General features: G+C 40.1%; 1 protein-coding gene across 1 annotated transcript in view; it reads left to right on the top strand.

Moving 5' to 3' along the window:
• Positions 1-1,709: 1,709 nt before the first annotated feature.
• The window catches only part of CPE (carboxypeptidase E), a 59,781-nt gene continuing 39,626 nt past the window's right edge, over positions 1,710-21,864 (top strand). Inside the window, exon 1 of the mRNA XM_013128143.3 lies at positions 1,710-2,034. Within this exon, the coding sequence (XP_012983597.2) occupies positions 1,746-2,034 (289 nt within the window). The 5' untranslated portion in view covers positions 1,710-1,745. The remainder of the gene's footprint in view (positions 2,035-21,864) is intronic.

Here is a 21,864-nt window from a genome sequence, read left to right as displayed (position 1 = left end):
CAGATTTGTTTACTTTGTGTATAAGGTGCAAGGGAAAGTGATGAAGAAAACAAGGAATATTTAGCCTGTGATGAACATAGCCAACAAAAGTGATAAATCATGTGAACCTTTTGAATGCTAGGTCAGCTGCCTTTAGTTGCAGTTCATCTTGGAGCTCTGAGAGCGCTGCACATATTGCACATAATTCTAAAGTGGTGTGAAGTTGTAAACAAATTTATGATACCATTCCTGTCATTAGGAGGGGAGAAGCCAGAGGGATGGCATGTCTGTGATCCTAAGTCTGAGCAGTGATCCTGGGGAGAGAAAACAACATACCAAGAAGTCTCTGTACATCCAAATCTTGCAAAATCCTTAAATTTGTATTTGTATTGCTATAACCCCAGAGTTAATGTGACATGATATGATAGGCATCTCCAAGTGTTTTATAGCAGTAAGAACAGAGAGTTGAAGGCTCCAGGAAGTGCTCTGAAGGTGACTTTGCACATTGTTGCATTCTTTTAACCCTGGAATTAAACTAGACAGAGAAGCCTCTGAACCCTGTTGGCACTGAAAAATATAAGAACTGGGTGAAATGACCTTTGATTCTTGCTCCAAATAATGCAGTAAGTATTTATATATAGTAGTTGCATTTTCAGGTTTGAGTTGCACATGGTGGATGGGTTTCCAAGCTGGTTGGTACATCATGAAGTGTCAATGAAGTAGAAGACATTATTATCATTATCTTATTGGTTGGAACTAGATAACTGAGAATTTAGGAAAATATCTGTATGATCACAAGGGAATATTAACAAATCTTCCTGAAAATTTACCCAATATAAATTGGTGATGGAAGGGGATACAGGCTCACTATTTTCAAGTAGAAGAGTAAGGTAAAACTTGTATTAAATTATCGAGGACAAGAACCTATTTGTGGAATTACGAGTTGGATGTGTGATTTTCAAACTTTTCAAAATGTTGAACCTCACAAAATTTTGCAGCGAGGCATTGTGTCCTTTCAAAATAATAAAAACTACTGATATGGAAGTTGCTCTTTAGCATTTCACATTGTTCTTTTATCAGGTGTCCTCTATGAGCTGTTTCAACATAGTCTAAACACCTATGCCTATAAAAGCTGGTTGAAAAAACAGGCAGCTTCAGAAGTCCTCTGACATCTGTGGTCTAGAAGAGACTGTGATTTATTAATGTATTGTAAATGGTTCCTCACATGTGCATTCATTCCCATTGAACATAGTGGGATGTGCTAAATCAGTATTCTCAGTAACACTGAGTCTTGTTTTCTCCTTTGCTTTCTGTGATGCAGCAAAGCTACCTCGCAGACCATGAGCATAGACGATTGTTTATAGTGTCCCCTGTGAGGCCAGATACATCTGTGTTATTCTGCAGTGGTGCTGTTTGAGTCTCACGGAGCACTCCGGTTTGTGACAGTGGGTTAACCGGGTGAGACTGCCTGCATGCCCCGCGTGATAGAAAAATAAAACGATGCAGCAATGCGGGAAACGCGCTCCCGAATTCTTGCAATGCATTATTATGATGAGGACGGCTTCAGAGGCTTCTGCCCGCATCGTGCGGCTCCGGTACCGCGGAGCCGTGCCCGCATCTCCCCCCTGCCGCGGGGAGGGGCGGGGCGGGCGGTCACTCCCTGTCCCTCCCCATCGCCTCCGCCCGCCCTCCCCTCCCTCCCTTCTTGCTTCCCTCCCTCCCGCCGGGACGGGCGGCAGCTGCGCGGCCGCGGGCAGCCGTGCGGGATGGCGGTGCGGGTGCAGGCGCTGCTGCTGGCGCTCTGCGGGCTGCTGGCTGCCTGCCGGGCAGCGGAGACATCGGACGGGGCGGGGGGCAGCAGCCGGCGACGGCGGCTGAGTTCCGAGGAGGGCATCTCCTTTGAGTACCACCGGTACGCGGAGCTGCGGGAGGCGCTGGTGGCAGTGTGGCTGCAGTGCCCGGCCATCACCAGGATCTACACGGTGGGGCGCAGCGCAGAGGGCCGAGAGCTCCTGGTCATCGAGGTGTCCGACCGCCCCGGCGAGCATGAGCCCGGTAAGGAGTGGGGGGGGGGGGGGGGGGAAGGACGGCGGCGGGAGGCTCCCGGCGATGCCCGCAGCTAGCGGTGGGGCGGAGATGCGAGAGGCTGCCGCCTTGGGAACGGGTCCGGCTGCAGCGGGCAGGCGCTGTCCCTTAAACACGCGCTCCGGTAACGGTACCTACCGTCAGTGACCGCCTGCGCTCAACGCAAAGCGTCTCTGTGTCACTGCCATTGGACTCAACGCCCTGTTGAAGAGAGAAACACGCTGAATTCCTACAAAAGATGGGGAGATGCAGCAGTGGGGAACAAACGCGCTCCCGGGGTCACTTTGCAGGCGCGCACCTGGTGAAGCGGTGCTGGGAGGCCGCTGCCCCGGCACTAACCGAGCCGCCGGGATTACGGCGGTAGGTGTGAGTGTGCCTGGGGGAGCCCTGTGGCATGGGCAGACTGCAGGCACTCGCACAGCCTACTCGGGACGTGTGATCATGTGTACCTGGGGCTGGGGCGTTTTTGGTAAAAGGGGATGTGAGTTGTGCTGTGCATTTGTTTCACATCTCTAGGTGCACATTTTTCATCTTTTCCAATCTCTCAATTCTTAGTATCACTCACATCTATATGTGAAAAGGCTTAATCTTGCAAGCTGATCAGTACCAGAGGCCGAGCCGTAGGCCACATACAGTTATGTTTTCACATTTCCCTTTATAGGTTACATATCTGGACTGGAAAGCCGAGATTTTTAGATGAAGATGTGGTTTCTGTGGATCCTGAGGATTTGGTCTATACAATTAGGGCTTAACATTCTGCTTCATGACCTGACTATAACCTTGCTTGCATCCTCAAGGGACTTACTTTTTTTACTGACTACATTAGGACTACCAATAAAACGTAGAGGTTATAGGATATTGGACATTAGGCAGAAGAGGAAGGCAGGGTAGCAAAGCATTGTCTGAAATAAAAATTGTAGGAATTGCAGTGGAATGTGAAAATTTCTTTGTGGTATGTTGCCATCTTGGTATGAGGGGTGATCCTGACACTAAGAATTAACCTATCACCACTATGTAATTTTCATGCTAGAACGATACACAATTATTATTGGGACTTTGCATTACTGTCAGAGGACAGTTGCTACAGCTCATTTATTTGGTAGTTGTGTCAAGCCAGCTGAAACAAGGACAAAAGAGCACCTTGTGCAGTATGAGATGGAGCTGTAGCTCTTCCTAGAGATGTGCTGCTTCTCCTGACAGTGTCAGTGATGTGAGAAAGTGTTTGTCATTGAGCCCAAGCAAAAGAGAATCCAACCATGTATTGATGAGCAATAATAAACTTCAGGGAAAAAAAAATCTGATGGATTGCATCCACATATAAGCCACAGTGAATGTCAGGCATTTCCTAGAATGTGCTTGGTCCCTCACAAAGGGAGCCCTATACATGAAAATGCCACATGCTGTAACATCCAAATCACATGTCAGAAAATGTGATGAGTCCTGGCAATCTTTAGTGCTGGATGCTGAAAATGCTGCTTTTTTTTTTGCTTTTTTTTTTTTTTCAAAGGATTAACCAGGGTTTGAACCAGAGAAAATTCATTGGTTTATTTCTGTCCTCAGTTTCATTCTGTGAGGTATTGAGTGTTTCTCACAAAGTGCAGAGCTACTGCAGCTTTTGCCATCTGCAGTGGCACATGAGAGAAACTCAGGATCTTTTTAGGAAGGGCAGGGAGCCAGATCCCACGCCTAGTTATGTTTTGTTCCTTTGGATGAATTATAAGATAACATCCCTACTGCTTTGTTACAGAGCTTAAGCACATACATGTTATCCTAACCGTTGCATTAGAGGTGTTTTCTTCTTAATAACATGCCCTTTATTCTACTGTGTAGTAAAAGGTAGCACTGTTGATTTTTCTATATGAGCTTTTTTGAGCTGTGCAGTGAAAGAAGTGGAGCCTTGTACCAGCATTGGCAGGAACTACGAGGCTGATTCTGCAGCTGAGGGGGGATCCTTGTTCATGCTGAACATCCAGAGCAACAATAAGAATTGTGACATTTTGTGTGATTAAAGCTTGCAGGATCAGGACCTGATTTGCTATCACCTATTATTAAAAAAATATAGATTCACAAACACATACATATGCTTATTTTTTCTTTTTTTTTTTTCATGACAGGCTAAGAAGTTGTTATTCCTGAGCATAATCTGTTCTACAAGCTACCCTGAGTGTCACAAGGTTTAAGCTTAAACATATATATATAAGTATAACCAAAATATATGCTGTGGCTAATAGGTTTATGGTCTATAGAGAGCTCATGCTTCTAGAAGCCTGGTGAGTATGCAGGGATCATGACTGAATTATCTAGTGAGCTGCTGTGAAAACAAAAAGAAATTTCTGTTCACTTAGTGAGCAAGTTGATGACAAAATAAATCAGGAAAGTGTCAGCAGAGCATCAATAAAGACTCTTTGTGCTGAATAAAGAGGCTTTGTACTGAGTAAATCAAATACTGCACGTACATGCATACATTGCATACTCACGCATGTTGTATGGCTGTGCAGTGTTGTGTGAATGCATTTAGTCATATGCAAGCATATGAACTTTAATTCTAGAGTATCAGCTATTTCTTTATTGAATTTGTAATATATGTGCAATATTTGGGGAAAGAAACATGCATGAGAAATAGGAAAATTTGAGAAACGTGTTTTAGACTTCCAAAGCGACTGGAATAAATCCTCAGTGAGCAAAGCAATTGGAATGAATCATTAAGGCCTCATCTTTGGCTGGGGTAAATATACATTATAAGGATTTTTCTTTTTAAAGTCCAGATACTGTATTGGAAACTAGAATGACTCTGTATGAGCCAGTCTGGTTTCTTGTATAAACACACAAAGACTCTTGGTAAATCTTGGAAACCTGGATCAGTAACTTTAAAGATGTGAAGTGAGCCCTCACTGAGCATGTCTTTCCCAGGGACATGCTAACCACCATAATTGTGACTGCCTGGAGTTTATGATCCTGCATTAAATTTTTGGAGAATGAGCTGCCCTCTCTGCAAACTTAAATGCCATGCTACCTGTGCTTCCCTTGTGCTTCATCCCAAGTGGAGTCTGGTCTAATATTCTGCAGTTTCGTTTTTTTTGTGGCAGCAATTTCTTTAGGCCAATACTGCACCCAAATGGGAGGGAGGTTAAAGCCTGCAATCAGATAGAAAAGAAGCCTTTGAATAAGGGGAAGGAAAACCCAGAGATGGAGACATTTGAACTTTGACAGTTTTATAGAGAGGCAGTTGTTCCATGCAGATAATCTCCCTTTGACTCGGTGGGGACTCGATGGTTAAGGCAGAGGAAGACTTGAATATCAGTGGTCAGGTGTAGGTGCTGCATGAACTTAGACTAGAAGGGATCAAAATGTTTTGGAGTAGGTTTGGCTACCTGAGAAAATACAGTTTTGTCCCTGTGCTTGCCAAAAATTAGGAAAGGTGGTGGGTGGCAAGGTGAGATAAAGTGAGGAAACTGTGGGAAGTTCATGATGAACCAAGGGAAAGCAGAGGACAGTTGATAGTGAAGCACAGATTATTTCTGGGACAAACTAAACAATATTTTGCCTTAAATCAGATGAGGAATGCTGGCTACTCCTGAGAGAGGAAATAGCTCTCGCTTTGGATAGCTCATGTTCTACTGAACAAACACCCAGTGGATGCTGATCTCTTGAGGCTTGTTTTTTATTACCAAAACTCAGCTCATTTTGAGCATAAGTTTGTATTCTTTAATAGTGATGATATATATTTAGAATTGATTAATGCCAAAAGCAGTTCCTCCACCGTTAATGTTCAGCCACTTATCTAGGCATGCTGCCACTTCTGACTCATTTGTACCATTGCTTTCAGTGGTGCAAGATCGGTTGCCTCTATTACCGCTTCTCTTTGAATGTGACAATGAAACATTCTGACACTTTCAAGATTCCTAGGTTGATTTTTTTTCTTTCCTGTTTATGTGAAAAAAAATGCAGATAAAAAATTTCTTTTAATTTGGACTTTTTTAAAACAGACTGAGATTTTTATAGTGGCTATTTTCCAGGTTTGGTTTTGTGAAGAAATCCTCAGAGCAATGCTTATTAATTGACTGGTTACATATGTTACAGATATACACCCTGAAAATTACTTTGGCATCAGATGAAGGGGAGAGAGGCTGGATGGAAATACAGATTTTGTGACAACAAAATTATCCGAAAATCTGTGACATTTTCACCATGCTAGACATTTTCATTCATGCTAGACAAAAGGAAACAGGAATGCTAAAAATATCAGAATAATGGCATTTTTGAATGAAAATATTTAATTTTGTTTTCAAAGCAGCATTAAATTTAGAAGTTCTTTTCAATGTTAATGAGTTTATTGTTCATCCTTCTCCCCACAAGCACCTTTAAAAATACTTCATACAGAAGAAGAAGCTTTATTTGCAGTTGAGTGAGACATCTGATTGTCTAGAAAACGGCATACTTTGGACTTTAGAAAATCAACCAAAACCAAGGCATTGTGAACCAGTGAGGCAGGAGCACATGGTGCGTGGGGCAGGCAGCCCAGTTGCAACTCAGAGTATTTACAGGACCTCACGGGTGTGACTTTGGTTGATTTTTAAGAGATGCAGCTCAGTTACATTAATCCTTAGACCCTTCACTTTATCAAAGACTTGGCACAGTGAGGAAATGGACTGGGTGGGTCAGTGCTGGCATTGAGCCTAAATAAGCTGCTTGATTTCCCAAATTGCAGCTCCTGTACTGGCCCCCCTGGAGTCACCCAGTGTTAGGCTCTCTGTTTCTCACACTCCAGCCCTGCAGTGCTGGAGCTTTTTCCTCCTGCAAAAGCATAATTAAAGGGTGACTGAAAGAGAAGTGAAAATCATGCCCCTACTGTGTATAAAATGAATGGGGAAATCCAAGACCTGTCCACTAATACAGAAACCATACCCAGGTTTTTCCCTGTCATTGAAGTGCTCCATTGCTCAGCAGTGACACCTGCCATGTGAGCAGATGCTTTCTGTGATAAGAAATTCTGATAAGCAAAGCTGACAAAATCACAGGGGAGGAAAAAATGTTGTTTGTAATGTCTGAGTTTAACCATTGCACAAAACTGCAACAGCTCTTGTCAGGCCACACCTGGAATACTGTGTTCAGTTTTGGTCCCTGCTGTACAGAAAAGATGTGGACAGGCTGGAGAGGGTGCAGAGAAAGCCACAAAGATGATCAAAGGACTGGGAATCCTGCTGTATGAGGAAAGGCTGAGAGCTTTGAGTAAAGAAGGCTCAGGGGAGACTTAATCACCATGTTCCAATATTTAAGGGTGGCTGCAAAGAAGATGGAGACTCCCTTTTTACAAGGAGTCACATGGAAAAGGCAAGGGGTGATGGGCACAAGTTACTGTGTGGGAAATTATAACTGGACACAAGAGGAAGATTTTTCACAGTGAGAGCAATCAGCCATCGGAATCATCTCCTCAGGGAAGTGGTGGATTCCCCAACACTGGGCACTTTTAAGATCTGTCTGGACAGGGTGCTGGGGCATCTAGTCTAGGTCATGCTTTTTGTCAAGAAAGGTTTCACCAGATGACCCTTGAGGACCCTTCCAACCTAGCATTCTATGATTCTATGAAATATTTTTTAAATCATTGTCATTTAAATGATGCTGCAGCCATTCCAGAGAGCCGTGGGCCAATGCTGCTCTTTGAAAAAGAGAAACAACTGCAGCAAGAGGAGACAAATGTGTAGGAGGCTGCTGTGATTTCAGCTTGGCATGGCCAGGAACCTGCTGTGCTGCCTTATGTGGTAGCCCAGGATGGGAGGGACACTCTATATAACCTGTGGGTTCATGCGGGCTGCCCTGCTTCAGAGGGGTGAATGGACCAGTTGGGTCGGTGGCAGGGGTGATGTCAGAAAGCACTAAGCTTGTTTCTTGGTTAAGGTGATGTCACCAGGTGCAGCTGTTCTAATTTTATCACAGTTAACTGCACTCGATTTTCTACAGCTTCTTTTCCTCACACTTGGAATTTGGAAGTAGAAATCTTCTGAGCTCCTTGGGCCCTAATAATATTTCCCAGTTTTGCAGAGCATTGATACAACTTGTATACATCAAGAGCTTGTTAATAAATCTAGATATTAGAGAGCAAGCCTGATTTTGGTGTGCTTGAGGTTTAAGCAAACACCAGTTTTTATCAATGGCTGCTTGTTTAGCATTCCCTTTCTGAAGGGAAGTGTTGAAGCATATTGGGCACATATGAGCGCACCAAATTCGTATTTATCCAACTGCACTACATAAAGGTAGGGGCTATAAATGGATGGATGTAAGCAAACCACATTGTACCAGAAGGTGCTGTGCTGACCACACTATGTCATTTTTCGGTCAGCTGTGGCTTAGCTTCTCTGCTCTCAGGGCTTACATTTGCAATCCTCTTTAGAGGTGAGCTGCTCTTTGGGTAGCAGAGTAACAAAAGCACCCATCACACCAAACTAAGAGAGTGAGCAGGGCAGCTCAGGCATGTATAAATTAAAAGACAGAAACCATGGTTGAACCTATTATTCATGTAGTCACCTGCGTTTGGATTTTTTCTTTGCTTTGTGCATCAGGGACCAGGTTTTCTTTCAGAGCTTATGAGGATGTTTTGGCTTTCCCATCAAACACTGCAGGGGATATGCTACTGACTTGCCTTCTGGGAGGGCAAATCTGGGGCTGGTTATACCTCACTCATTCTGCAGGAGACTGAGAGGCTGTAATTAACTTTCCAGCCATATCCCTTATGGGCTGTAGTGCCACTTAGGATAGTCCCCCAGGAGTCTCCCAGACAGGATTTGGCCTGGGGTAGTCTCTGGCAGGACGATTTTAATGCTGCCTGTGTATGGAGCGCATGTCCAGTGTCCTTCATGGATTGTGCAGGTCTCAGGAGGGCTGTAGGATTTGCTGGCAATAAGATGTCTGTCTTTATGTGCTGAGCGAGTTTTTTTTAAATGCATTTGTTTTATTGTTAAGAGCCTTGAATAACTTCATTTTTTTTTTTAGAATGTACTTTGTGGCATGCACGTTTTTGAAAAAGATTTCTTTCTTAAATAAATATTTCCTTAGTATTTCTGATTTCATCCTATCTCAATTTTAATGTTCAGCTAAAAATAGAGGTGTAGAATACCAAGAGAAAATGTGCTTTCAAAACTGGTGAAAATCAAGGAGAGGTAGGCATGTTTATAGATCTCATTTGCAGCTAGTTGTTAATGCCATTCACGTTCCCATTGAAGTCAATGGAAATTCACAGTCAGTGTGGTTAGGCAGCTGTGCTAGGCAGTCTCTGCAGTGCTTCCTAGTGATGTAATACCCTTACTCCAAATTGCTTCACTGACTGAGGTATTTAAAGGCTTCCCTTTTTGTTAGGCTGTTAAGAGAGGCTGCATGCTACCTGTGCAAACACTGTAGATCCCAGCTACTTTGTCTCAGAAGTGTCTCTTTTATTTGCTGGAGAGACACACAAAGAGTAAATAAGCTGTGGTGAAAAGGGTTGTAATCATTAAGAATAAACATGACTCCATAAGGCAGTTGTTTTATATTTCAGACTTAAAATTAGTCAGCGTATGCAGAACTTTCAGAGTTTGTAGATCTGACCCAGGCTGGTTTTGACATTCCCACTCTTTTTGAAGGAGTTGATCACCTCCCACATCTGTAGAACGCCTTAACAGTTCCCAGTGAAAGCAGGAGGTGAGCCTGTTTTGTTGTTAATTTGGATTAAAGGGATGTTTTATTATGGTGACATCAGTGTGAACTCCAGAGAATTAGCAAGAAGCCTATAAAGCACAGGGATTTCCTAAGATTTGGTGAGACATTTTGTTAAAGGCACTAAATTGTAATTGTGATTTATCAAAAAGTGACCTCATTATTATAATATTAATTCTTAACTTTATTTATTTATTTTACTTTTCTGTAATTTAGTGATCAATATCTCAAGCCTTTAAATTACACAGAGGGTGAAAAGTGCAAGACAGGTCTTCATATTTCTGAAGAAACGCGAATTTTTGGTTGTAACAATGGAGGTGCTACCTGGCTCAGCCAATAATTTATTATTAAAACTAATTTAGAGTCAGTTCTGTGTCTATTCCACCTAATTTTTTGTTTTCAAAGGTGGTACGTGATTTCAAAGCCTATGTGCCATGCATGTGTTTTCATGCTATAATATTCCTTTGTTGGGCAGCAGGCAGATCTTTTGGTTGCGCTACAGTGCATTATGAATATATCTATTTTCTGTGCTCTCTAAAATAAGCTGACATTGGGCAGGTTTCTGACTTAGAAACATGTGCAATAGCTTATGGTTAAGACCTGATGAATCCCAGCCTTTGTATTTCATCATCTGAAGTACCTTCTTGTGCTTTATATTTGTGAAACATACTACAAACTTACTTACAAACACTGCCTGATCTTTTCTCAGCAAGTTAATTTATATTGTCTAGTTTTCACAATTATTTTAATTCACGTTCCTTCTAAAAAATAATGTCATGTTATTTTTTTTGTCTATATTTTCTTTTTAAACAAAAGTTTCATGCATGTATTATCACTGACTCTTGCTTTTTTTTTTTCCCCATTGAGTTGGGAATTAAACTGAAAAGCAGGTTTATAACCGAGTTCTCTTAACATTGTGTGGAATCAAGGAAAAGTGAAAACTGCAGTGTGTACTTGAAGGCTTCTGGGTCAGTTAATTGAAATGATAGAGTTATGAGCAGTAAAAGGGCCTTTACTTCATACATTGTTTTGGACTAAGTTGCACATCAAAAGCCAGGGGTCAGTGAATTCAGTGGGATCAGGATGTTATATTTGAAGCTTACTTTCTAGTATGCTGAGGCTAAATAAAGACACCAAGGGTCTTTGTAGTTAAAAGGCTGAAAAAAAAAATCCTTGTCAGTAAAATGGTAGCAGAGTGGACAGGTTTGTTTTGCCATGTGACATGAATCTGAGCTCTTTTGGCTGCCATAGATGTGCATGTATTATCTCTGGTTTAAGGCTGAACGCTGTTGCTGTATTGGAGTGGTTTAGGAGTTCTGAAAAAAGCAGTGCTGGAAAAAGAATTTTGGCTTGCTATGATTTGGGATTTTGGAATTGGAGTTCTGCCATATATATGAAGAAATTACTGCATGTGCTGTGATGTGATAGCCACCCTGTGGCACTGAAGCTGTCACCTCACTTGCTGCTTTCAGGGGCACTGCTGGGGATGAGGACACTAGATTAAAAACATGGTCTTGGTCCATAGTGATGTTCCCTTTGCAGTGGATGTTTCTTGCAGTGTACTAATGTGCTGGTTAAATCAGCACCAGCCACATCTTTCCATGACACTATCAGGTAACAGTAGGGTTTGGGTCAACACAGAGGCACACATGTCAAGTGTGTCTGTGTAGTTACAATGGCCACGTAAAGAGAGAATCTTGAATCATAAACCTGTGGTTGGCAGCTTGAAGGCAGTAAATGTTTGTTTTTAACTCTTTGTCAGAAGTGAGACATTTGTAACTGTACAAACTAGTAGCTGCTTCCTGGTAATTGTTCATATTGAATTATGAGCAAAACCTAACATCCTCATTCACTCACAAATTAAGTCCCACCGAGCAACCTGAGATAGTCAGTCTTTGTATGGAGTTGTTTATGACTGTGGAGTGTGAACTGTTTGATTTACAACCAAAGAAAGATACTGCCCTGGCTGCAGAGCCTGCCTATGGTGAGAACAGACATCGTATGCCATTTTGAATACTTACTCTGAGGTGTGGATCTTCCTTAAAGCTGAGTGGAAAGATTTGTTTAATCAGGTGGGACATCTGGCTGAATGAGCTGTTTTCTTAACAAAGACATCCTTGCTAGTACACTGGACTAACGATCTGGTACATTATTTTGGTATCTAGAAAGTATGATCCCGACATTTGCCATATGAGTTCTCCAAAGAAAAGAAAGATCATGCAGTGCTGCCCTAAGAGAAATACAAATAGTGGAAAGATACAAAAAGACTGGAAGGACAGTGAGGCATTTTAAAGATTAAAACTTTTTGTGTACTTGTGTTTCCTGTACCATCTCATTAAAGATACGTAGATGATGTGTGTGAATTACTGCATGTTTTACCCCTAAGACTTCTAGCTATGCGACATGTCCTTTGAATGTCCTTTATTTTTGTGTTTGTCAAAAGTAAAGGGAGCTCACAGTATGACTGTCCTTCAGTTGCACATTATTGTCCTTCAGTGTTACTAATGATGCATTGCTCGCACAATTTTCATTCCAAATTAACCTTTTTCCCTATGTTAAACTAAAAATTTTGTGGTTTTGGCTGGCTCTGCATTTTGGCTTATTGCACAAAAGCACAGTTCTAGAAATACAAGCAAAATTGGGATGAATCTAAGACCTAAATATACATGTTTTACATATGTAAAAAAATCATTAATTCGAAGGGAGCTTTATGACTGTAGTAAGCTGACTCTCCATATCAGATCTTTACCTGATGTAGACAAGACAATGCTTTTATTTCTCCTTCCATCCAGCTGCTGAGCATCCACAAATCAAACTGAAGTCAGTGGGAGCTGTATATCTGAGTCTTCATTATAAGCAGGAGGTTTATAAATCCTAATGTTCAAGCCAACTTGTGGGTGTTCCCTTAAGAAAGAAGGTTAAATGTGGCTTTGATTCTGTAATAGCATGCACTTAAGGAATGAGGATGAGGGATCAAAGTTTATGCCTTTCTGGGTGAAATGTCTTCTTTCTTTTTGTGACATCAATATGCAGTGAGGTGGAGAGAAGAAAAAGCTCTGGGGTTCAGAGCTAGGCTATGATGTATTTAAATGTTGTTGTAGGAAGTTGTTTCACACAGAAGAAAAGTGTTTTCATGATAAAGGATGTCTGGTTTCTTTCCTGTCTCTGCCATGTATTTTTTAATTTTTGGATAAGAACATTCTATTCCCTGTGCCTAGGTTCTTATCTTCCATACTGTGGCCATGCCATGAACCCAGTATCTAAGTACTTAATAAACAGCATATAGATCAGCATTTGGTATACCTGTGAGATGTGATTCCTAACTGCTTCCTGTCAAATTTTTCCTACAGGCAAATAGCCCTGATATTTGTGCTGACTTAGCTGTGCTAACTGACATGTGGTATGGAGGCATCAAGAATTTCTCTCCCTGTTTACCTACTGTACATGCAGTTTTTCTTTTTAATCCACTTTGCTAGCAGAGGAGGGTGAAGAAGGCACCAATTCTTCCTTTCCTTCCAGAACTGGTAGGTAGAGTCACAACAGACACATCTGTATTTGTGAGGTTTATATGTGTTACAGGTAGGGGTACAGATGCACAGTGGAATTAAATAGTACAAATCTTTAGTGGAAATCTTGTATTACAAATATTTAGTGGAAAAGTCTGTAAATAAACAGAAACAGAGGAGCATCTGTTCCTTGATACCCCATGGAGCAGCTGATAAGAATAAATTCTGTATTGTAACAGCAGCCAATACAAAGTGAAAAAGTACCTGACAAGGGAAGACCCCCTGAATAGAGAAGTTAAGGACCAGCAAGCTCATCTGACTTGAAAATTGAAGAATTGTCTGAAATAGATGTTGCCATGGAGACAGAGAGGATTAGCAGCCTGAGACAGATTTCATTGGCCTGCTGCTAGCACAAGTTGCTTGTTTGAGTAGCATTAATATGTTGTCTCATGCTGCTTTATATGCTGAGACCATCTGGCATGAGTGGTATTTAAAGGTGCAGTTCTGTTATGGAAAGATTTGGCCAATGTGGTTTGATTTATGCTTGTAAGATGGGTTATAAGAGTCAAGAAATCTTTGAAAACTGCCTTGTGCTAAAAATATTCTGAAAAACCACAGTCCATACAGAGGTGAAGTGGGGCTTTGGGGGGTAGCACAGAGAATTTCAGAAGTTTGTTTTATATGCACTCAGCACACATTTAAAGCACTTGCTGCACAAATGTGCACTTTTACATGTTTCTTCAGATGTGTGTGTGGAGGCAGCCATGTTTCTCTTTTCAAAAATAAGCCTTTTCAAGTGTATGCTCTGAATCTGCTTGGGACATACAGCTCTGCCCTCAATGAGTATGAGATCATAGGGCTCATCATCATTTGTAATAAGTGCAAGCATTTGCAGAGTTAAATGAACAAAATAAGGTCTAGCCAAGCAGAGCCCTCGAGGTTACTTCTGAGTCCATGCTTTCAAGAAGGAATGTTTTATTTTAATTTGACTATATAACATTGAAAACATATTTTGTAGCAAAGTATTGGGTAGGATAAACAGTCTATAGAGATGAAGATAAACTTTATCTTTGATCTATTTATAGCTGTGAGTCCTCATCTGCTTTCCTTAATACCACTCTAGAGTGGGAGTTATCTTCCAAAGGAGCTTATATGACAGTGCTGACATTGTTCAGATGTTTGTAAATTTTCACTGTATTTTTTCTTTGATAACTATTATCATGATACTTAATTATTGTCAAGAGTTTTTCCCCAGACAGAGATGAATGGTTAAAGAGTGACCAAGTAATATCCATAAAATGTTCCTGTCTGAGTATAAGCGAATAACTCATGAGAGTTCCAGTGGAGAAGTCTGCCTGTGGGCTGAGCATCATAGAAAAAGTGGCTGGAGGGAGAACTAGCTGGAAGTATTGTTCTCCTGGACAGACTTAAAACCAAACTGGATTTGAAGTTAGATCTTGATAATAAACACTTTGCAAGCATAGGAATGGAAATTTTTTTAATTATCAAGCTACTGTTCTGAAGTTAATGATGGAAAGCATTCATATGGTGTTCTGCAGCTGTGTCCACAGATATTGATGTGATATTCATTGGATTTTGAGGTACTGCATAGTACAGTAATAAAATCAAACAAGGATTTGGGATCTATTTCACAAATCTTTAGGTTTGAAGCTTTTATTCTGGAGCCTTGAGTTCAATGCCAAAATAAATTCTTTGTATAATTTCATTTCAAACGCAAGATCCAAGAAATACATAGCTGTGGATGTCCTAGCTCCTTTAAATATCTTTAGAATGATTACATTTGATGCTTAAAGTTTTTACAGCTTAGCTGTGTTTTAAGTCTGTCAGAATGAATATAAGGCATATGAAGGAAGCCAAATAACTTCTCTCCCCAGCCCACTGCCAACCCTGACGCAGGAGTTGCTCCCTGTTGGTTTTCTTTTTGTTTGTTTGTTTGCTTGCTTAAGTTGGTCATCTCATTCTCTCTAAGACAAAACTTGGTTACAGTTTTGGGGATCAATTCACCCCAAGACTCACCTCCTGGTGAGATGGACAGGGCTGCAGACTGCTTACTGCTGCTATCCTTGTGCAGTTTTCCAGTGTTACTTTGTCATGTCTTGCAGCACTGCATACGTCTACCTACTCCCACAACACAGCCAGGGTATGCCACATGCTTTCACGGGACTGTGCTATTAAAATCAGCCTGAGAGGCTGTGATGCAGTCCTCACATGATTGCAGACACCTTGAACTAGATAAACCCATAAGTAATTACTTCTTAAAGACACACTATGGAGCCCATCGTAGCTTTGTCCAACCTTGGGGATGATCAGTAGGCACTAGCTGTGAGGAGCGAGGGTGCAAGCCACCTACATCAGTTGGCATGAGGGGTCTCCTGAGTGCCCTTAGTAATGTAGGCATGGCCATAATTGTTAGTTTCCAGTCTTATAATCAGAAGTTATAGTTTCTTGAAAATTGTTTGTACTTAAAAGCTGATTTTTGCAGCTGCTGATCTTGGACAGATGCTATTTCATTCCTTTACAGTATTTGGTTTGTTTCTGTTTCTCCAGATACTGAAATGTGACATACCAATATTTATAGTCTGGGAATTAACATTTTTTTCTGTCCCATTAATTTCCAAGGATGGAATGTTCCTTCCATTCTTGCTGCATTCTTGTAGCCTATTAAATGAGCCTACTGCAGCTGATTAAACTATTCACAGATTATTTCAGTGTAAGGAAAGATGATAAAATTGAGAAGCAGTAACGTGCAGAACAGTGGTTGGGCTACATAATGTTACACTGAGTTGCAAAATCTGGTGACTTGGGCTGCCTGAAATTAAAATAGGTGCAATTAGGCTTTCTTCTCTGGAGTGTTCAAAATAAGTTCTTTAGACTTACTGTCTATGTAATGAGCATAGATAAATTTCCCATATATTCTGTGTTCTATTTTACTGGTAGCCCTTAAACCTAATTACATGGAAATGTGCTTGTGAAACAACCAGCAAATTACAATAGCTAATAACAAATTCTTCCCACAATACCATTTCAGTAGTTCTGTAGATCAAATAGATCTATTTTAATAACACATTTTCTGTATTCAATGAATTACTTTAATACAATTCCATATTATGGGGCAAGTTCAGAATCCTGTAATTAGAAATAGCTAAATTGTCAGAAGGTAAAATGTCCCCTGTACAAAGAATTAATAAAAGGCTTCAGAAGTACTTTGTTTACATGTAAATAGAGCTGTTATTAGATTTATGCTTCCTAAGCTTTGTTCCAGGTAAATTGCACCTTTGGATAGCATTACAGTGCTATTCCTGTAATCCCAGTGGAATTACTATATAAAGTCACTCAGGAGTACTTAGGTATTACTCTAAGACTTGTCAAAGATTTAGTGCCCATCTATACCTCTGCAGCTTTGAGAAGGGTATTTGTTCTAACTGAACCTCAGTTCCCCGTTTGGAACCCTCATGCAATAGCACTTGTGCAGCTTGTGGGAATGTGTGAGAGGGAATTCTCTGATGTTTGTGTTGCCTGAACACCACAAATACTGGAGATTTTGGTTAGTGCAGTCCAATCTATTTCTTGTTTTCTCTTTTCAAGGAACTGAAAGGTTCAGGATAATCTAAACATACAAAGAATAAACCTATTGCTTCGACATGCCCAGAGCAGGTGGAGTCTTCTGTTGCAGGTCCTGTTTAAGGGTTCTTTAGTGTTCTCTCAAATGACTAGTGGCATTCTTCTGCTGTTATCCATCCACTGTGTAAGGACTGGCTAGCACAGAACATGATCTTTCTATGAGTTCCTTATTATCTTGGTAGCAGAATTTACTTCAAATTTCTTTAAATACATATATCACAGACTTCATGGCTTTTTCCAGTGTAGATTGTTGTGAGGCAGGACCTTGAGCATCATGCTACCAACCAGAGTTAGGAAAAGAGCTGTATTTTGCAAAGGACAGGTGATCATCCATAGCTGAAGAATTTACAATTTGCTTATTGCCGGTGCCTGTTGTCAGGGAGCACTTCCCAGATTATTTCTATTAAAGTTAATTGTATGGACATTGGGTTAGATAAACCTTACCCTGCTGCTGGTATAAAAACCTGCAGGTTGAAACCTTTCTGATCTCCCAGTTGTAATTTAAATTCACTGCACCCTGGAAAGCTGTGAATGGCTTTTTTGTTTGTTTTTATACAAGGATTCATTTAGAACATTTTTCTCTTTCCTTTTTGTCACCTTTCTTGTCATTATTGCTATTCTTTCTTACTTTTTTTTATCACTGCAGTTGTCTTTTAAAAGCAGCCTCTCAAAGTACAGCAAAGGTGAACTAGAGAAGGAAACAGAAAAGGCTGAAGAAAATGTGGGCTTGCTACAGATTCTTTAGACTTTCAGTTTTCTCCAGCCTTAAGGCTGTATTATAGGGTATATGAAGATTGTACTATGTAAAAGAAAGCTGTAGCTGTAATTTACAAGAACATGGCATGCTAGTCAGCAGTCTGTGTTGTGGTTTAGAGCAGAACTTGCCCTTTCTGTAGGAGGATCTCCGGCAGAATCTCAGGAAAATTGAAGCAGCTGCAGCTGTAAAAGGAAATGTACATTGAAAATGCCAGGGAGAAACCACAGGCAGGGATCCTCCTCTGCCGTTTATAGCTCTCCCATTAAATATCCCTTTCAGAGCTTTGAACGAAGACAGAAATTATGTTTGCATTTAGGTACATAAAAGGAATACACAAATAATGACCTCAGTAGTTCAGCTAATGATGAGATGATTGCTGCAATCTGCAATAAACTGGGCTATGTCATTGCAGTTAGTGTCTGAATGGAAACCTCTTGAGAGTAAGAGCATGGAGTACAAGAGGCAGTAAGTGTACAGCATTTTACCTAGTGCGTAGGAGTGGAAGCAAGCAAGCAAAGTGTTGTGGTAATTTCAGCGTTAGTATTTTTACAGAAAAATGCAGGTTTGGTTATTGAGATTTTCATGAGCAGAGTCAACAGCAGTATAGATCCAACCCTTCTCTCTGATTTAGGCGAGGGATAACTTGATTTCAAGGCAGGCACCCTCCTTTTCTGTTACTTTGCCTTTGGTTGCTGTTGTGTTACTCTCTGTTGTTAAAAATACATTGAAATTAATGCAGCATAATTTCTCTTTGTGTTTACTTGGCAAATTGGGTAGTGCATGTTTAATTTTTGAAACAGTTTATCAGAAGTGCAGTACAGGCATTTCAAGAAGTCTATGATGAGAGTTATTTCTTTCAGCTTTCCCATTAACTGGTTTACAGTGATAAATGTATCTTCCAGGAAAGCAGTCAAAATTAAAGAGCATGAAAATCTATATGGGTTTCAGTTCTGCACATAATGAAGTCCACTGACGCTTTGCCAGTGACATCAAGGGATTCAGAATTTAATGTATTGCCTTCACTGTTAAGTACTATGGAAGTGTGACCAGATACTATATGTGTCTTCATAAGCCATTATTAATAATATGACTCAACTTATAATAGGTTAAGATAATACATGATCGCATGTGCATATTCATGTGCATGTGTACATTGTATATCAAAAGTCTTCCAAAAGGTACTTCTAGAAAGGGAAAATCAAATGCCTTAAACGTTAGCTGCATAGAAGATCCATATTTTGGAGCTGTAGCAAAAGCTTATCCATGTGGAAGTGAAGGTGCACCGATCAGTGGGGTAATTGCTGAGCTGATCTTAAAAACTCACTGAATACTCAAGAGGAGAAAGTAAATGTAAAAGATTGGAAAAACTTTACACTGGCCATTACCTTAGATAGGAGTCCACATTAAAAACTAGATACTTTGTAAACTTTCTAGCCCTTCATATTCATGCTGCAATTCCCTTCTATAAAATGGTTATATGAAAATTCAGAAAGAAGCATGGCAAATGTTCTATTTTAATGTTATTAAAATAGCACTGGTGGCATGCATTGCCCATGGCAGGGAAATCTCATGAAGTCTTCTGAATTATGGGCAGAGCAAGCCCAGAAGCAGCCAGTGATATTTTGTTAATTCCGTCTGGTAAGTGAATGAATCCCAGATCACCTGAAGATAATATACAGATGCAGTCCAGCACACAATTACGCCTGATCTTGTGTTGTAAATTGGTTTATATTCTTAACAGTGTGCGCAAAGTTTAAACAATGGATGCAATACATGAAGCTATGTTTTATGTTATATACCTGTTATATCTCTCTCTATATATATATATATCTATATCTACCTGTTATATAGTTAATCTGTAACATTCTGCCTTTCCTGAAGTTTTTAAGAAAGCTTTGATCATCATCAGTGTGTACAAAATTGATATTCCGATTGATTTTCTTTCCTGTTTGCTTAGCTATCTCTAGCAGCAATTATAGATCTGTACTGCTTCAAGTCTTTTTTTGGTAAGCTCTTTGGGGAATTAAAAAACCCAAACAACAACAAAAGACAAAAAGATGAATACCAAAACCAACCAAACAAGAAACTCTTTCCAGAGCTGCTTTTTATGTTTTAAGGCCTTACAAAACAGAAATGTATTATTTTATTTTATTTTTTATTCCTTTGGGTTTTGCTCTGTGAAGAAATTATCAGAAAAGAGGAATAATATTATTCATATTAAAATCATGACAGTCTTGTGGGTTTAAAAAAAAAAACAAAACACAACCCCCCCCAAAACCCCCAAAACATTTTGGACTTCAGAATGCCAAAAGTGATGAATCTTTTGTCTTTTATTTGAATTCCTTGATTTCCTGGATCAGTCAGGACTCTGTGGTGTAGTCTTTCCTGCAGTGGTTGTAATTCTCCAGTAGCAAGGTTTGATCTTGAAGAAAGTGGTTGTTTGTTTGTTTGTTTTACCAGAAATGAATACAAATGTAAAATTACCCAACTATGAATCAGAGTTTGAAGCATGAAAGTATGGTTGAAATTCAGGTCTCAGTTTACCATGTTTAAATAGTGCATCAAAACTCTCCATTTATTAAATCTTTCACACATAATTTCCTGGCCTATGTTGACCCATCTTTCAAAACTTCAAACATTATTGCATGTTATAGAAAAAGATCTTTTTAACTTTGTGGAAACTATAAAAAGTTACAGTGCATTCCAGGTGGGGGATGGGCTGGGGGCTGGTGGTGTTTCTCAGGTCATCCTGCTTGTGCAACTTGCAGGAGGCTGTTATCTGTACTATTGCAGACACATTGGTCTTGTCTCACCACAGGATGAAGGCAAACTGAAATAGCATTTGTAGGTGGCAGAATGAAAGATACCCCCAGAAAACGGAATTTCAAATGTTCCCATTGGGCTCAAAAGCCTTTAAGATCCATTACGCCTAAACTGTGTTCAAGTCAAGAGCTTGCTTTGTTTGCCATTTGGTAGTTTCAAAGGGGAAAACCACAAATAACTTTAAAAAGGAAGTGGTCTTAGAGAATGGGAACAAAAATATCAAAGGTAACTTTCTGAAACTTTCTCATGTGTGTGGAAGGGGTAAGAGCAATAGGTTAGAAGAATATGGCACATCTCGAATAACTGTGTTATTTATTTCTCTACAAATAAAGAAAAGAAATGAAAGAATCTACCTAATGTCAAGTCTGTGAAAGCCCTTTAGATAAAAGAAACAAAATTCTCCCAAGAGTGTTAGTTTGTTGCTATGTGAACAATTATAATGCAGTAGCAGAAAATGTTTACTGACTGCCTGCTGTTTTAGGGAGAATTTTCTGTAGGCTGCATGAAAAGGGAAATAAGTGTTTTGATGCCAGTTAAAAAGATCTGACCATGTTGTGAGAGCTGTTCAGTTATGTTTACTTGAAGAATCATGGCAAGCCTATTTACCAAGACTCAGTTTCTAAAATTGCCGAAGAGTTAATAAGACATTCAAGGATAATTTCATTGTTTTTTACTTACTGATATATGGGTAATATAGATGTGTAGAGGACAAATTTATTCAGGAGAGAGACACACAAACCCATTGCTTTATGAGGAGTCTAACAAATAACTAAAAGTGCAGTTGTACCAGAAAGCATAATTTGTTTAGTCAAATGGCTGAATCCAATGGTGTTTCCATGGGTTCCCTCTATGCTAATAGAATTTTTCCTGAGGGTGTTTGGAGCTGTCTGGGGTTTCTGGGAGCTTATTTGTATTGCTAGCCTCTGTTTCTGCATCTTCATCACTGTTGTCACCCATGTAGGCAGGTGAAACTTGTTCATACTGCTGTCATACCTCCATTTACAAGATTTCCTCATGCACTAAGATTGTTAAAATTGAAATCTGGAGAGAGGACCAGGATAAACAACCTGTTCACTCAGAAGTGTCACAGAAATTTTAACAAGCACAGACAGGTTTATAATGTTTCCTAATAATCTGGAGGTGGACACTCTCGGAAAGAGATGAACTTGAAAAATGCGAGACATTTATTTCTGATGGGATTGGAGGAACTCTAATATCCAAGTATTATGTGAAAATAGACAAGGAAGGAAAACTTTGTTCAAACATGTTGCTTTGTCAATGCTTTTACATATTCCTTAATATTTTTGTGTGAAATAATGTCCCTAGCTGATATCACAAAGATGATGATAAATGTTCTCATCATCTTGTCGACTCCACTGTGTGTTT

This window comes from Melopsittacus undulatus, chromosome 7, assembly GCF_012275295.1.
Source record: "Melopsittacus undulatus isolate bMelUnd1 chromosome 7, bMelUnd1.mat.Z, whole genome shotgun sequence".
Lineage (NCBI taxonomy): Eukaryota > Metazoa > Chordata > Aves > Psittaciformes > Psittaculidae > Melopsittacus > Melopsittacus undulatus.
Note: the sequence above shows the minus strand (reverse complement) of the source record. Positions and strands in the feature narration are given on the sequence as shown.